Source organism: Coturnix japonica, chromosome 21 (assembly GCF_054131305.1).
Source record: "Coturnix japonica strain WE chromosome 21, WE-NBRP24, whole genome shotgun sequence".
Classification (NCBI taxonomy): Eukaryota; Metazoa; Chordata; class Aves; order Galliformes; family Phasianidae; genus Coturnix; species Coturnix japonica.
The window spans coordinates 5,152,709-5,168,715 of NC_140683.1; the positions used below are offsets into that span (position 1 = coordinate 5,152,709).

The 16,007-nt window shown below is 52.1% G+C and overlaps 3 protein-coding genes, 1 long non-coding RNA gene and 2 other non-coding genes across 8 annotated transcripts; 2 read left to right on the forward strand and 4 right to left on the reverse strand.

Annotated features, from left to right (window-relative positions):
• The first annotated feature begins 2,744 nt into the window (after nucleotides 1–2,744).
• Nucleotides 2,745–8,990, forward strand: DIPK1B (divergent protein kinase domain 1B). The gene is made up of 5 exons (XM_015879265.3): nucleotides 2,745–2,965; nucleotides 4,484–4,618; nucleotides 5,539–5,646; nucleotides 5,781–5,957; nucleotides 6,101–8,990. The coding sequence occupies exons 1-5, from the start codon at nucleotides 2,903–2,905 to the stop codon at nucleotides 6,911–6,913; spliced, it is 1,296 nt and encodes a 431-aa protein (XP_015734751.2). The 5' UTR covers nucleotides 2,745–2,902; the 3' UTR covers nucleotides 6,914–8,990.
• On the reverse strand, nucleotides 8,937–12,806 carry LOC107321855 (uncharacterized). 2 transcript variants are annotated; one of them, XR_014936161.1, is made up of 5 exons: nucleotides 12,556–12,806; nucleotides 11,979–12,029; nucleotides 11,434–11,483; nucleotides 10,943–11,022; nucleotides 8,937–9,724 (listed from the first exon to the last, which is right to left on the reverse strand). It is a non-coding gene; the product is annotated as an uncharacterized LOC107321855 (long non-coding RNA). The 2 variants fall into 2 exon arrangements; XR_014936162.1 differs by lacking the exon at nucleotides 10,943–11,022.
• Nucleotides 11,263–11,393, reverse strand: LOC116654192 (small nucleolar RNA SNORA17). Its single transcript, XR_004309176.1, has one exon. It is a non-coding gene; the product is annotated as a small nucleolar RNA SNORA17 (small nucleolar RNA).
• On the reverse strand, nucleotides 11,783–11,915 carry LOC116654191 (small nucleolar RNA SNORA17). The gene has a single exon (XR_004309175.2). It is a non-coding gene; the product is annotated as a small nucleolar RNA SNORA17 (small nucleolar RNA).
• A 365-nt stretch (nucleotides 12,807–13,171) lies between the features above and the next one.
• On the reverse strand, nucleotides 13,172–14,766 carry MRPS2 (mitochondrial ribosomal protein S2). Of its 2 annotated transcripts, XM_015879270.3 has the most exons (3): nucleotides 14,657–14,766; nucleotides 14,440–14,569; nucleotides 13,172–14,025 (listed from the first exon to the last, which is right to left on the reverse strand). In XM_015879270.3, exons 1-3 carry the CDS (start codon nucleotides 14,745–14,747, stop codon nucleotides 13,449–13,451), a joined length of 798 nt encoding a protein of 265 aa, XP_015734756.2. In that variant the 5' UTR covers nucleotides 14,748–14,766; the 3' UTR covers nucleotides 13,172–13,448. The 2 variants fall into 2 exon arrangements, with proteins under 2 accessions (XP_015734756.2, XP_085377030.1); XM_085520904.1 differs by having other exon boundaries at nucleotides 14,440–14,766.
• Nucleotides 14,767–14,795: 29 nt separating this feature from the next.
• Nucleotides 14,796–15,927, forward strand: PIERCE1 (piercer of microtubule wall 1). The gene is made up of 3 exons (XM_015879271.3): nucleotides 14,796–14,941; nucleotides 15,026–15,104; nucleotides 15,409–15,927. Exons 1-3 carry the CDS (start codon nucleotides 14,835–14,837, stop codon nucleotides 15,592–15,594), a joined length of 372 nt encoding a protein of 123 aa, XP_015734757.1. The 5' UTR covers nucleotides 14,796–14,834; the 3' UTR covers nucleotides 15,595–15,927.
• The last annotated feature ends 80 nt before the right edge of the window (nucleotides 15,928–16,007 follow it).

Genomic DNA, 16,007 nt, shown 5'->3' on the forward strand with positions numbered 1-16,007 from the left:
GGTGGCTTAGCAGATGTAGCATCTGACCCACAGACAATCCCTTTCTCTCTATGGCAGAGCAGGGCTGGCACTCCCCCCAGCTGCCAGGCAATGACATCTCAGAGCCGGTCTCATGATTCCTGCTCATGCCACAAAGAACCCTCATTGTATCTGCATCACAGCGTTGAGTTCAGCCCTCGGGCTCGTGTTGGGGAGGGAGTGAGTCCCATCCAGCTGAGCTCAGGCTGCCTACAGAAAGTATAACCAGGAGAGAGTTTGTCTTTAGAAATGAGAGATGGTAAAGAAAAGAACATTGCAAAAGGACATCAGATAAGGAGGGAAGGAAAGCTCTGCTTGTGTAACCTTTACCCAGCGACAGATAATGATTGGGAAAGTAACTTCTCTATCTGCTTGATGCTAACTGAAGCCAGATGTGGTTTTAAGGGCCCTTCGGTTAAGGGACAATTGGATGTTTCATAGCTGCAGCAAACAGCTCCGTGGGCCTGAGAGCACAGCAGGGCCAAGGCCAGGCCGAGGGGAGCAGCTGTGCACCACCATGTCAAGGTTTGCAGCCCACCTGTCCCCCCCAGCGCTGCTGTTCTGCTGCTGGCAGCCCATGCAGGGAGCAGGAGGCAGCAAAAACACGGCGCTGTCAGATCTGCCTGCTGCATTTCAGAGGCTGGAAGTCTCTCCCTGCACCTGATGTTCTGCAAAGTGCTGCACCACGTGTGCAGCAGGCAAAGCGCTGAGCAAAATGTGAGTGGGTCATCCCTATGTGAGAGCAGAGCTGCTCACAGCCAGCACCCCTTGCTGTGCATGCACCCAGAGGGCAGCTCTGTGCTCCCTCTGCTCCCTCTCCCTTTGAGCTCTTTGCTGTGGATGTACAGCTGTAATTACAGCTCAGGGGAAGATCCTATTCCCCCTGAGAGCCGTGGTAATTACTGCTGTGCATTGGCCCAGGAGAGCTGGAACAGCCGCTGGAACAGCCTGCTGCTGGGGCTGGGGGAGTGAGATGAGATGCAGGAGGAGAGGGAAGCTGCTCTCTGTTGGGATCCCCACCTCCTCCACCAGAAGAGCTTCTCTGTAACTGAGAGCCTTTGGGCTGAGCCCATGGATGCTCTGACCCAGCTCTGAGCACACACAGCACCCACAGCTCCAGCACAGCCCCAGGATGATGGGGTATATGGGGTCGGGTTCCCCCAGCTCCTCCCACAGCCCAGCAGAGCTGCAGCAGCTCCCATTGCCTCCAAGTACCGGAGCTGAGCTCCCATCCTGGCAGCCCTGAGTAAAACCAGTCCAACAAAACCCACAACAAATCCACACGGGGTACGTAACACTTTGACTCTCTGTATTTCCCCTCTCATTAATTAACGCCTCTTAATGGCTCTGGATATAAAATCTCTCACAGTCACCACCTGTCACAGATGATCAATGGAACAGCATCAGTGAGATGCAGAGGCAAACAGCCCCTGTGCAGCTCCCTGCAGGAGCCATCGCTGGGAGCAGCACCACTGGGTTCATCATCACCTCTCCCCACTGCTTGCTATTTCCCCTCTTGAGCTGGCAGGGCAGCAAACCTGCTCTCAGCTTTATCAAGGACTAGATTATAACTATCCCAATTGATCTGATACGTAAAGGACACCAGGGCTTCTCCAGCCAGCTGTCTGCACTGGAAGAGCTCCCAGGGCTGCATAGGGTCTTATTAATCCCTTGATGCATAAAACCAACATCAATTAGCCCCAATGAGCCCAATCAGCTGTACGGTGTGGGTGAGAGGCCCCAAAGCTTTGTGGGGGGCACAGGAAGGAGCATTAGAGCCTGGAACCCTCAGCCATGAGCCTGGGACATGGACAGGGGTGGGCACCATGGGGATGTCCCACTGCCCCCCCCCCATAAGATACAGCCAACACCTGCAGCATTGCTATCACTCGTTTGATTGAATTAATTAATCATTTGGTTCTAACTGCTCATTAAGCATCCCAGCAATCAATACTAATCACTTAATTACTTGGCATATCACAGCTGGCGAAGGTCTGCTCGTTCCTAATTAGATTCTTTGGACGATCCACCCCCGGCCATCGCAGCGACACTCAGAGCCGTTCAGCCCCATCCCTCACCCTGCGCCCACCCTGGGCAGCCCCCCCATGTGCCGTTAATTGCCTCCACTCGGTGCCGTCCATCCCCGCACAGCGATGCCGAGCACCCCAAGTGTTTTCGGGGCTCATCCGGAGCCGAAGTCAAATGGGGTGATCTAAAGAGAAAGGGACAAGTGGATAATGCGAGGAGATACGAATAGCGAGTGAGGAGCTTTAGAAGCAGCTTTGTGCGGAGCCGTCCCGGAGCGCTCCCCGTCGTGTTTCTCTCTCTGTCCACCCGGCTCCTGCCCCGCACAGAACAGGCTGATCCGGCCGCGTTCTCCCGCACAAAGCAGCCCCTGTTTGGCTGGAGGTTTCCCAAACGCAACACTCGGAGCGCTGCTGCTGCTGCTGCTGCTGCTGCTGCTGCTGCTGCTGCTGCTGCTGCTCGGCTTTGGCGTTCAGAAGGCGCAGCAGCGTTACGCGCAGAGCTCCGCAGCTCTTCGGGATCGGGAGCGGCACCCCCGGAACGCAGCGGGGTCAGTGCGGGGCTGAGGGGCGGCGGATGAGGGGGCACAGCCGAACAACGGCTCCGGGCATCCTCAGCTTTTTCCCCCCCCCTCGCCCCCAATTCTCCTCCCCCCCGAGCTGCGGCGGAGCTGCGTGCACCGCCCCGCGCCGGGCGGAGCCGAGCCGGGCCGAGCCGATCGGAGCCGAACCGGGCCGAGAGCGCTGCGGCTGTGGACGGGCGGAGCGGCTCGGCCCCCCGCCCCTACCCCGACCCCCGGAGCGAGGCGGGGGCCGCAGCCATGCCCCCCGGTGATTGAGGCCCGCGGGGTGCCCGCAGCATGAGGAGGGTCCGGCGCTTGGTGCACCTGGTGCTGTTCTGCCCCATTTCCAAGGGCCTGCAGGTATCGCCCGGGGGCTGATCCGGGCCGGGAGGTTTGGGGGGGGGGGGGCGGGATCTGGGCTGGAGATGGGGGGGATTCGGATCGGGAGAGGCTCCGTGCTGCCCATCCCCGCACAAAGGGATGCTTCGTAGCGCTGTGCGGGTGCTGAGGATAGCGATGGGATGGGGATGGGGACCGGAGTGACGGGGGACCGAGCATCCACGCTGGTTGCATAACGCGCAGCTCGCAGCACCGCCAACATGTCGATGTGTGCATCCGTCTGTCCATCCATCCGCCCACCCATCCACTCCCCGTACATGTACAGTGGTGCAGCAGCATGGCTGACTTCCACCCTTTGCTTTTTTTTTCCTGTTCTTTTATTTGCTTTTCCATCCTCAGCCCATGAGGCCGGGGGGGGGGTGGGGGCACTGAGGGGCTGGGACTGGTTGGGAGCTGAGATCTGTGGCTCTGCTCTGTCACCCTCCAAGTCCAAGGGCCTGAGGAGTGGCTACATGGGGTTGGGGTCTTGCGGGGAGGGACAAGCTGGTGGCACTGGGGCAAGGGCACGCGGGGGTGGTGACACTGTCCATATTGCCTTTGGTGGTAGATGTGGACCCAAATCACTGCCACGTCCCCTGGAGTCATCCTAAAACTAAAGACAGGGTAACAGATGCCCTCTGGCTCTGGGAAGGGCACCCCTGTGTCCTGGGAGGGGGGAAGGGAGAGGAATGCAGCATCAGACAAGGATCCACAATGTGCCCACAACCCAATGGAGCCTCACTGCGGTGCATCCCAAACCTTCACGTTCCTTTCCACCATTTTGATGGATAATGAAATACCCCGTATGCTGTGCTCAGGTTTTGGCCTTGACCTCATGTCTGCTCAGGAACGTGATGGATCCTTGATCTGAATGAGCCCAAAGGGGCGTTTTAGCTGCCCAAGGCTTCGTCACTCCATGCTGGGGAAGAGATTCAGGAGCAGCAGCAGAACCTGACCTGCTGGTTCAGACCAGAGGTGCCTCTCCATCAGTACAGTGCACACTGCTGACGGCTGTGGGGGCTGCTGTGCTGTGAGGGTCTCACAATGTATCAGCCTCCAGTGCTTCAGGCTGCCTTTGGCTTTGTAGATGCAACGCAGTCCTATGGGAAAATCCAGACATATTTTAGGCTTTATTTTTACCCAGCCCTCATGGAGGATTCTCTTGGAATAGGCGTGAATTAGCAGTGGGATTGATGGGCACAGGGGGCACTGTGGGTCCATTCATGCTTCAGTATTCCCAGTTATGGTCCATCACCCACATGAGAGGTGCAAGGAGGGTCAGGTGGGCACTGAAGTTTTGCAGAGTGCTTTGCAGGGGAGTGGCTGTAATCTCTGCTTTTAGGGAATTTTAAGTGACCTACTTGCAGCAGGAGTTGCATAATAGACAGAAAAAAGGCTGAAGGTTCCATCAATGGATTTGTTTGGAAAAGTCCAATCCTTGACAGCACCGATGAGCTGAGCACCACTGTGTTCACCCACTGTGTTTTCCTTCCCTTGCAGAGTCGCCTTCCAGGCATCAAGGTGAAGTACCTGCTGGTGGTGTGGCTGGGCATCTTCGTGGGCAGCTGGGTGGCCTACATGCATTACTCATCCTACTCTGAGCTCTGCCGTGGCCACGTCTGCCGGATGATAATCGTGAGTGATGGCGTGGGGAAAGGGTGAGCTGTGCCACCGGGAGCAGCTGTGGTTGCAGTGCTGGGGCTGCGTTGTGCTGGCTCCATCCCCAGCATCACGCTGAGCTCGCAGGCTGGGGAGGTGACCTTAATTCTGGCAGGGCGATGGCAAACTCACCTAATAGATGTCAGAGGGAAGCAGGCCAGGGAGACCCTGCACAGGAGCCCAGCTGGGGATGGTGGCCAAGCAAAGCTCCTTAGCACTGCTGCAGGTCTGGCCAGCCTGGCAGGGAGGGAGCAGAACAGCAAGGCTCTGCCTGGAAACACCTCGTTCATCAACCCTTCTGCAGAGCAGGGAGGCAGGAATTGCCATAACAACAGCAGCAATCGTTTAATTTGATTTTCTGCATGACTCCGACCGTGGGGTCTCGGGTGCTAATTCCTGCTCTGAGCTTGGTGTTTAAGGCACCGTGTCCAGCTGTGGCCCGTGTAGGCAGGTCTGAGGGTTAATTCCTATCCACACTGAATAAAAAACAAACCATAATGAAAGGCAGTAGATGCTGTGAATTTCTGTAGCGCCTGTTTCCAGCCTGAGGCTGCTGAGCCCGCGCTGCTGACTGCAGAGCTGCAGCCTCTCCCACTCCTGGATGCTTCCAGCTCACCGAGCGAGCTGCCCTGCCTGTGGACCAGAGCCATGGCATGAACAGGGGCCAACCCATCTCACAACATGGGCTGCTGCTCTGCTGAGAGCCTCCGTGCATCCTCACCATCACCCGGCTCCTGCTGGAGATGCCTGTTGCTTGGCAGTGGCTTTGCAATCAGATGCGCCCCTTTTAAAGAGGGGTTTTCTCTTGTATGAGGCTTGCATGAAATCAGAGGAAACGGGCTCACCATGGATGCAATGGCATTCATGAGAAACCACTCTCTGCTTTTCCTCCCCAGTGCGACCAGTACAAGAAAGGAATCATTTCTGGCTCCACGTGCAAAGATCTGTGTGAGGAGCACAGCCTCCGCTTCCAGCACTGCCTGTCCTCCTCTCCCACCCAGCAGGTAGGTCTCTGCTCACTGGGGATGGGTGAAAGAGCTGAAAAACAGGACCTGGCAACTGTCCTTGTGCCCCCAGCCACGCTGCTGCTCCTCGATTGACACCAGTCCTGGCCTTGCTCCCTTCTCCTTTGCTGCAGGTTTACGTTGGGCTCTGGAAGGAGAAGGAAGTGATCATCAAATGCGGCATTGGAGAGGCCCTGAAGGCAGATGGGAACCCGGACTCTGTGCCCAGGAGGGATGTGGTTCTCTTTGACAAACCGACTCGAGGGACATCGATGGATGAGTTTAAAGAAATGCTGCTGAACTTCCTCAAGGTGAGTTGCAGGGGGTCCCCCCGGCACCTGCTGCCCTCCCAGGCCGTGCATTCACAGCTCATCGCTTCTCCATGTTTCCCAACACTGAGCCCAACCATAGGGAGCTGAAGGAGCCTGACATCATTTTTCTTGCTCTTTTGCAGTCCAACCTTGGAGATCAGACCTCTCTTCCAGCCTTGGTGAGCCAAATCATCACCATGGCAGACGTGAACCGGGATGGGAAGGTGTCTTTAGCAGAGGCCAAATCCATCTGGGCGCTACTTCAGCTCAATGAGTTTCTTCTCATGCTCTCCTTGCACGAGAAGGAACACACTTCCAAGCTGCTCGGGTACTGCGGGGATCTCTACATCACAGAGAAGATCCCTCATAACTCCCTCTATGGAGCAGACATCCCTGCCTTCCTGCAGTCACTGCTGCCTGCTGCTGCCCACCAGCTCATCCACCAGTGGTTTGCACCAGCCTGGCCCCGACGGGCCAAGATCACCATTGGGCTGCTGGAGTTTGTGGAGGAGATATTCCACGGGACCTATGGGAACTTCTACATCTGCGAGACCAGCTCTAGGAACGTGGGTTATAATGATAAATACGACTTCAAGATGGTCAACCTGAGGAAGGTGGCAACGGAGATGACAATCAGAGGGTTCCTCAAAGGGCGTCACTGTGAGCAGAACGTAGACTGCACCTATGGGAAGGACTGCATGGCCACTTGTGACAAGCTCATGAAGCAGTGCAAAAGTGACATGGTGCAGCCCAACCTGGCCAAGGTCTGCGGGCTGCTGCAGGACTACTTGCTGTATGGGGCACCGCCTGACTTGAAAGAGGAGCTGCAGAAGCAGCTCCGAACTTGCATGACCCTGAGTGGCTTGGCCAGCCAGATGGAAGTGCACCATTCCCTCGTGCTGAACAACCTCAAGACCTTGCTCTGGAAGAAGATTTCCAACACCAAATATTCCTAATGGGGTCCAGAGTTTAGAATCTGAAATCCCAAAGTTCAGCCAAGGCTCAAAGGCCTGCTTCCTCATCCTCTCCCCTGCAGGAAAAAATACACCCTACCCAGGGAGTTCAGCATAGCTGCAGCGCCTTTGCTTCCATGAAAAGCCAAACATCTCGACTTCCACCACCCAGCAGGATCATTGGTTGTCTGCACTGACAGCTGTGAAGCCAGGCTGAACAAGTCTGGGGGAAGGAGGAGAAAAGAGAAGGAAGCAGAGCCCAGCTGGATGCATCTGCTTCTTGATTAACAGGAAAGCAGTGCAGAAAAGATGAGAATGAATCATTCATGCTGTACTTGTCACATCTTATTTTGATGAACATCTCTGAAGTAAATAAAGAGCTTTTACGTGAATCACACCACTACATCAATAGCAAAACAACAGCCTTTTAAGTACCAGCATTTTTGTGATCTAAAAAGAAGGATGAAAAAAAGGTAGATTTTCAATTCAGGAAGTCCCTCCTTAAGCATCTGAATCATCTACCATGAGATCCAGCCACAGCTTAGGAAGTGGATAAGCTGCCTTTTCCACAGCAGAGGATCCTGGCAATTGTTTCACTGCTTTTTGTTTAAGTGCCTGACCCATGACAGTGATACGATGGCTTTGGTGAGGATCTCCACCCAGCTGCTTCTGTCTGTAGTGTCAAACTGTCTGCCAGCAGGTACACGGGCCATTTCCCCTTCACGTGCCAAGTTTGGAAGCACATAAGGCAAGAAGAGCTTAAAGGAAACCCAAGGGCTACAACCAGATTGGTTCTGACCAGCTACCATATATTCTCCACGTGTTACTTCCCACAACGTTCAATCACACACAAGGATAAGCCAACCTTTCAGTTTAATGCTCTAAGCTGGGTCACCACTGCAGAGGTTAAAGATTAATGCCAGAATAATCCACTTCTTCTCCCATTATCCAAATGAATTTCCAGAGAACCTCTCAGCAGGTAACATTTGCTTGGCTGTGTAAATACTGCAGCTCTTTACCTGCACTCTGTTTCCTTTCAATGCTCTCTTGCAGCAACCTTTCAAAACCTTCAGGTAGGAGAGGAAGAGTGTATGCAGATGACCTCAAGCGTGCTCGGTTCCCAGCACTGTTCCCAGCACTGTTCCTGCTGGCAGTGTATGCTGCTGCTCCTGCCAACAATTGCTTAGCAAAGTGGAGCATATATCTGAAGTACAGTCACTGAGGGGGAAAAAAAAGAATACATTTAAACAGTATATATATGGTCTGTGGAGGTAATCTGCAGTGTCACAGCTGCAAATTTATGGGCCCTTTGGAGGATAAATATCAGCATTTCCTTCTATTAGTTCTATAGGATCATCATTACCTCTCACTATTATTTATGAAGGATATGTTTCAGTGTCAACAGCGCTCTAAATCTAGCAGGGACTCCTGCAAAGGAGTCAGCTCCACAGCATCATTCATCTGTGGGAAGGCTGATCATTTGTACGATTCCTGTGTGTTTGAAAGGTTGCAAGTCATTCAGTCTGTTGGAGCCAGCCACCCATAATGCAGTGGTGATACTCCACCTCCAGGCACTGTGCTGCTAAGTGCAGGGACAGATCCCTGTGCCAGCATGGAAAGGCTGTTTGGTGGGGAGGGAGGGCAAGGATTGGAGTTCTTTCAGTGAGGCTTCACATAGCTACGCCCAGCTCCATGCCTGTTGTCCCATGGCAACTAGTTCCACTGACAAGATCATTTCCTTCTGCTATGAGGAAAAGAAACCTAACAACCATACCAAATTTCATTTTCAAGAAAGCCATTTTTCACCCTTCTATCTATTCCAAACCTTAAACTCTGCTCTGACAAATGGCACTCCTACTGCATTTCATCCCCACTGCTCCCGTCCCCAAAAGCTATTACATAAAGCAGCAGGTAAGCAGCTAGAGATGGACAAAAACATGTATTCTTTTCTTGCTTACCTACATCACCATAAATACCATCTTCAGGCATTTACAATGAGAAATTGTTCAGGAGAAGACAGCCCATGTACTGAAGGGAAATAGCTCAGACACTTTATTCAAATAAAAGACTTTTGACAAAACCCAGGACGTTAATGTGTTGTTATTCTGCACTCCCCATTACCAGCACTGGACAGGCACCTGGGATTCAGACTTACCTATGACTCACACATCCCAAGAGCACCAAGTTTCATCATCACTAACACAATGCACAAGTGTTTTCAAACAAGTGATTATGGTTTACGAGCTGCAGTACAACATGGAAGAGAAATGACTCAAGGCAAAGCTATTTTACATTGTAACGCCTCCTCCCAACTTTCCACATTAACTGGAAAAGGAGCAAGAGCCAGAACACTGAAAGGCTGATAACCCAACATGAACAGATGCTGCTGCTTTAGCAGTGCAAAAGGTTTAAGTGCTAAATGGGGAGTGAGGTAGGAAGCAAGCTTACAAACTTCATTGTTTAAGGTTAAAAAAAACAAGAATCACAATTCTCATATCCACAGAAAAACACACCCTAGAGCCTAAGGTGTTTAAAAAGCAATTCTGACTGTCAGGTCAGAACTTAGCACTGTTCTTTATAAACCGTTCTTAGCCATGTGGTAAACATGGTCAAAACAAGTGCTTCAGAACATGGGTGTGAAAACAGCACAAGTTGAGATTACTTGTAGGAAGGAAATATTACATGCACTCGCATTGGCTGCAGCTTGCTTGAACCCATGTATGAATAAGATGGAAGTTTTCTGCATTTTGAAATGCCAAACCATTTCTTTTCCTGTAGCCAGGCTTGCTAGAAGTTCTAGAAGTTGAGCAGGATCTAAAAATCAAAAGCACCCAGGATGTTAGACAACAATGTCAAATAAATAGAGCCCATAAAAGTTAGCAGTAGTGTCAACACTAAGAAGAGAATTAACCCATACCATTGAAACTCCTGCTATTTCATCATCCTACAGTATTAAAGCTAAGAAATCATACTTCAACCCAGAACAACCAAACTACACTCACTGAAATCACTGCAAGACAATGGAAATCTGAGTGCCTGAGAACCTGGGCAGACCAGATCCAAAACAGTGACAGAAAGCACTCAAATTCAGATTACTTTAGGAGGGTTCTATGCCTTTACATAATATTCACAGCCTGGGATTGCTGCTCAGTCATGGGAATACAGTTAGTAGCAAATGGCAACAGGGAAATTTTAAGACATGCTATGCTTTACATGTAAAGGTCTTAAAGAGCCTCACCAGGCACTCATCCCCTGTACAGCCCTTTGATGTGAGTGCTGATGGAAAAACACAACTCGCATTTCAGGGTTAAAAGAAGCCACGAAACTTAAATGGAGGGGTTGCATCACAGTGCATGCCTCTACACATAACCATATTCCCAACCACCTTATTAGCATTCTTTTCCACCACCACTACTGGAAGGCAGTGCCTTTTCCCAATTAAATGGCTCATTTTGCAGCCAGCAGCCACCCGCTCAGCTAACGACACCTCTGGCCCTTGTAATGCCCATTTAATGCTGACATTTTCCAACATTTAGCACTGCCAGATTTCATAAAGCTATTAGTCACTGCAAAGGCTCGCAGTTTCACAATGCTGTGTGTAGTGAGTGCTTCTGACTTGCTTTAGGAAACATCACCAGCACAGCAGATGCTCCCACGGACCACATCAAGCAAGGAATGACAGTGACACACCAAACCATTGCAGCACTTGGGTACCTGAGCTGCCCTAAAGGTCACATTTCCTTGTCACCATGCTAGCACAAACACAGCAAAACCAAGCAAAATAGCCCAATGGTGTTCAATTACGTGCAATTGAATTTTCACATTTTGTCTGCTGTGGTAGAGCTCAGCATCACAAACAAGGAAGCTGCATCTTGTCTTGAGGAACAGGACAGAGCACTCACAATCTTATTTCTTCAGTATCTCTCCACACCACAAACTCATGACACGTTTCCAGCAGCATTCTGTATTAAGATCATTTTGGTAACAGACTGAGGTCTGAGTCACGTTTCCAAGCAATGGCATACTACCTACCTTTTAAATCTGAAGGAAACTGACCGACAACTCAGACTTGTCCTCACATGTAACTGCACAAAAGTATCTTCATTTTTCTCCTTGTAAAAGCAAGCAGAGTTTTTAAGACATCTCAGAAGATGCTGACTGCACCTTCTTCACATACTCAGCACCCTTGGAAGGCAAGAAGTTGCTGACAGCATTTAACAAATATTAGCAGAGGAAAGCAGTTTTCTCCCCATATGCTACATCACACCCAACTGCTTCCAGACCAAGCTAGAATTGCCCACACTGCACAATTTAAGGTTAATGCTACAGAAAAACAGAGAAAGGTAGAAATATTTGTCAGGTCGCTAGTCATTCCTGAGTGCTCACGGGTTTCAGAGCATTAGCAGACACAGCCTTTTCCTTTCTGCCACCTAATGACACAAACATGGCACTGCAGCCATATCTGCAACACGACTGGGGCATGGATCTGTGTAATGCATGAGCTGCTATTCACTACTGCTCACCTCAGGTTTCTGAGACCTCTTCAGACCTTTCTGCCACACCACCTGCCTCTCTGAAAAAGAGCAGATAACACACGTAGCATTGATGAAATCTATTCAGATATGCTCCAAAGCTGGTTATCCATTTTCTTTTTTAATGATGCCAAGTAATTGAAAGGTCCTAAAGAAGGGTGAATCTAGAAAGATGTGTATTACATGCATGTGTTTTACTTCCAGACAGGAAATAGGACTGGGGCTGCCAGCACACATCTCCCAGCACCCGGACATCCACAACAGCTTTCTATTGTACTACACCCTGATTTCATACTTAAGGGTAAATAAAGAAACCCAACACAACAAGCCATGTCTAAGCAATGTCAGGCTATCAATCACTCTGAGTGCTCACCAGTTGCAGAGCAAACGAGCGTAGAACATAGCCTGTCCATCTCTGCCACCTAATGACACAAAGATGTCACAGCAGCCACCTTTGCAACGCCTGTGGCAGGAAGCAAATGAATCAATACAGAACAGAAACAAACCCATTTAGCTCTGTGCTCAGCACTGCTTACCTTCGGCTTTCCAGGAAGGAACATCTTTTTCACTGTGCCCTTCATCCTATGCTAATAAGGGCATAAAAGAGAAATAATGTGATTAACAATGGATGCTGAGCCCACTAAGTAATCCCTTTCTAAACTGTAACACTTCCTATCAGTTCAGAAAACCCAAAGGTTAAAAGCTAGGGAAAGTAATCGCTTTTTAAACGGATTCCTTACAATTATTCCAGTCTTTAAAGCAGACCAGGCTGCAGCCCTGCTTTCCCCCTCCTTCCCTGGAAGTGTGGGAATCAAATGTTGTTTCTGCATTTAGAATAAGATAAGAATATTTTACTTCAAGGTCTTATTATATAAGTGAAGCAATTTGTAGTTATTAGGTATAAGTCATAGGTACAAAGACTGCAGCTCCTGTCTGTCCAGCTGTCTGAAATAGAACTACTGATTTTTGGTGCTGGACAAATAAGTCCTGAGTAATAAACGATCCAAAGAGGAGAAGTTAAAATAATTAACTATATGCCTGTATAAACTAGTAACAATGTATGTTTTAGTGTTTTGTTGTACGCATTGTAAAAATATACAAGTCGTGACATACCTAAGGATGTGCCTGAAGAGATATCGGGAAGGTCTGGAGCCGAGGCCTAGTGCAGCATGGCGCCCGCGCCGGGCAGAGCCAGCAGTAACCAGCAATATAAGGCTGCATTTCCCCTGTAAAAGGCATCGTGTCCTCAGCCTGGAGGGCCCAGAGGAGCAGCCAGGCGGGCAGCGAGGCCTTAAAGTCGGCTCTTCGCAACGAGCTCAGCCCTAAGGGAGACCTCCACACCCGCCGAGCGCCGCGCCGAAAAGGCCGCACCGCCTCCCGCCTCCCGCTTATATAGGGAGGGCGGCGGAAGCGCAGCGAGGACAATCCCCACTGCGCTTTTGCTCCCTCGAGCGCCCCCTGTTGGTGGGAGGTCGGCATGGCGGAGTTACCCCAGCACGGATATAGAGGCGAGGGGGCAGGATAATGGCAGGACGCCACCCTAAGCACTCCTAAAGGGGCACATGGATAATTAAGAGCAGCACTGCCCTTTTCCTGGCAGTCCCCTGCAGTTTCTGAGCTCCCATGGATGGCCTGAGATCCCCCAAGTGGGAACAATCACACCTTTATCCCCTCATAGTGTTTCTGACAGAAACATCCCCACCTCCCCACATAACAGGGAAAGAAAGAATAGGATCAAAGGCTCCTTTATTTGTGGCGTGTGATACAAATGGCTTTGCAGCATTTCACAACGGGAAGGTCACGGGACAGAAGTAGTGCTCCTGGCAACAACAAACCAGCACAGAGCTGCCCACTGGCCCCACTCCATCTCTTAGATTGATTGCTCTGGGCTAATTCTTTTTGAGCTGGAAATGTCCCTGTGTGACAAACAGCCTGTGATGCCATGGGTACAGCACTGTAAAGTGGAGCAGAGTGCCCACCTCCAGCGTGGAGATGAGACCCCATGGTCAGGCCTGGCCACCAGACAGCACAGGGCGGTTTGTATCACTCTTCTCTTGGCTCTGCAGCTCCTGGAAGACTTCAAGTTGCTTCCTCTTGTTCTTAGCACGGATGATGGTCATCTTGAAGAGCTTGCAGTAGAGCTCCATGGCGGTGGGGCTGTCGTCATTACCAGGGATGGGGTAAGTGATGAGGCACGGGTTGCAGTTCGTGTCCACCACCCCCACCGTGGGGATGTTCATTTTGGCAGCATCCCGGATGGCCACGTGGGGCTCAAAGACATTGTTGAGGCTGCTGAGGAAGATAAGGAGGTCGGGCAGGCGGATGCCTGGACCAAATTGGATGTGGGCATTGGTGAGCAGGCCGCCCTGCCAGTAACGTGTGTGAGCGTACTCCCCACACTCCCGTGCTGTGCTCTCAATCAGGTGGCAGAACTGCCTGTTGCGGCTGACGAAGAGGATGATGCCTTTGCGGTAGGCGATGTGGGCGGTGAAATTGAGGGCCAGCTGGAGATGCTGCATTGTCTGATCCAAGTCGATGATGTCCTGGTCCAGCCGGCAGCCAAAGATGTAGGGCTCCATGAACCTGTGGGGATGGAGGGGGGGTGACACGCAGGGCTACTGGCATCAAGGAGAGATTTCCAGTCCTAAAGAAACCTTCCCACGGCCCAACTGCCTGCTGATATCAGAGGGGTGTTTGAGTTGGAAGGGCTGTCTGGTCCCATTCCCTGCACTGAATGGGGACACCCACAGCTCCATCAGGTGCTCACAGCCCCTGCAGCTTGACCTTGGGTGTCTCCTTCACTGCTGTTATAGTAACAAAAAACCCCAACCCTGCATCCTTACACCCAGTCTAAGCCTCCCCTCTTTTAGTTTGAAACCATCTCCCCTCGTCCTATCACAACAGACCCTCCTAAGGCAGTCCCAGTTTTGGTGCTGCCTCCAAAGGCTCGTGTGCCCCTACAGAAACACAAGACTCGGATCACAAAGCATCACTCACTGATGCCGACATCCCTTCTTGTGCCCCAGGTGCACTCGGGCATCGAAAAGATCCTTCAGCGAGAAGAGCTCCTTCACGTTAAAGAAATCGGGGTGGCGGAGCGGCTCGGTCAGCAGCTTGTCCTCCAGATCTGGGGGGGAGGAAAGAGAAATCACTGCAACCCAACGTGCAGCAGGGCCGGGATAGAGGGGAAGGGCCGGGGCTGTGCCGCACTCACCGCGGGGCCGAGCTGCCGCCGTCAGTGCCGCCGGGGCGGGGAGGCCGCTGTAGAGCCGTTCAGCAGCCCGTAATATCCGCATCACCGCCATCGCTGTGCCCGAGGAAGAGGAAGAGGAGCCGAACCTTCCGCTTCCCCTGAGTTGCTGCTGCCTGGCAACGCGGTCTCGCGTCCCTCCATGGCACAGCCGCAGCCCGCCGAGGGCCCCGCGCCCCGCAGCGGCCCTTGGGTGAGCAGCACGCTGCCCCAACGCTTCCTGCAGCTCTCCGGCTTCCGCGGATACGGGTGAGCCCATATATGTGCCCCCTACAACCCCACACCCCCAGCCCCTCTGCCCTGTGCCCGCCTTGATGCCGTGTATCCCCGCAGGCAGCCGGAGCCGCACCCTCTGTACCGGACGACAAACCAGGAGTACGGCCGCAGAGCGCCCACTGCGTACGAAGTGCCGGTAGGTGCGAGCCTGGAGCTTGAGCATCATCTGCACAGTGATGGGTTTGGGGTCCCACCAGACTGACCTTCCTCCCAGGGCACTGCGAACCTTCCTCCTGCCCAACACCCTAACCCTCATTTTGGCAACCCCACCTCGGACCCTGCGGCTCTGAGCCACCACCTTGGTTTCAATCCATCACAATGAGCTCCTGGAGGGGCGTTGTGATGAAGTGCCCTTAGAATGCTGTCCAAGCTCCTGCAGGCTCTATTGGTGTTGGTGCTGATCACGTCTCTTCTCGTTTCTTTCTCCTTTTCCTGCTCAGAGCTCCTACCACGTCACCTCGCACGCCTTCTCAGACAATCTGGGACCGCGTGGTATGTACCGGAACGACGGGCTCAACACCGCCCTGGAGAAGAGCCGTGTCACCGGCCCTGCCAACTTCATCACCCCCTACGACACCCTTGACTTCCACCCCAGCTACAAAGTCAACGGGCCCTCGCATTGCTGAAGCAGAATGAAACCATTTCAGTTTATTGCCGGCTGCTTAGTTAAAAAAATCACTCCCTCCCCATCTAAAAAGTCAGGGAAACGACAGCACCGACCTTACCCCAAACCCGCTGCTAAACCTCGTTGCGAAGCACCACGTTCCTCTGGTTCGGTTACAGCCATGGCTGCTGCCCACAGGCTGCAGGTTATCTCTCCTGAATGCAGTGGGTTGTCGCGGGATGTGAGCAGGAGATTCAGCCTGTAGGCCAGCTGTGGCCTTGTGGGTGTCCTAAATTTGCAGAGCTGTTTCAAAGCTGTTGTCTTAATAAAGAAACATATGCAGGAGCCCACAACACATAAGTGATTCTGACAGTTATTTCTAAGGGGAATGAAACGGCCCAGACTGTCAAAAAGAGCTGACAGGGCACAGCGAGC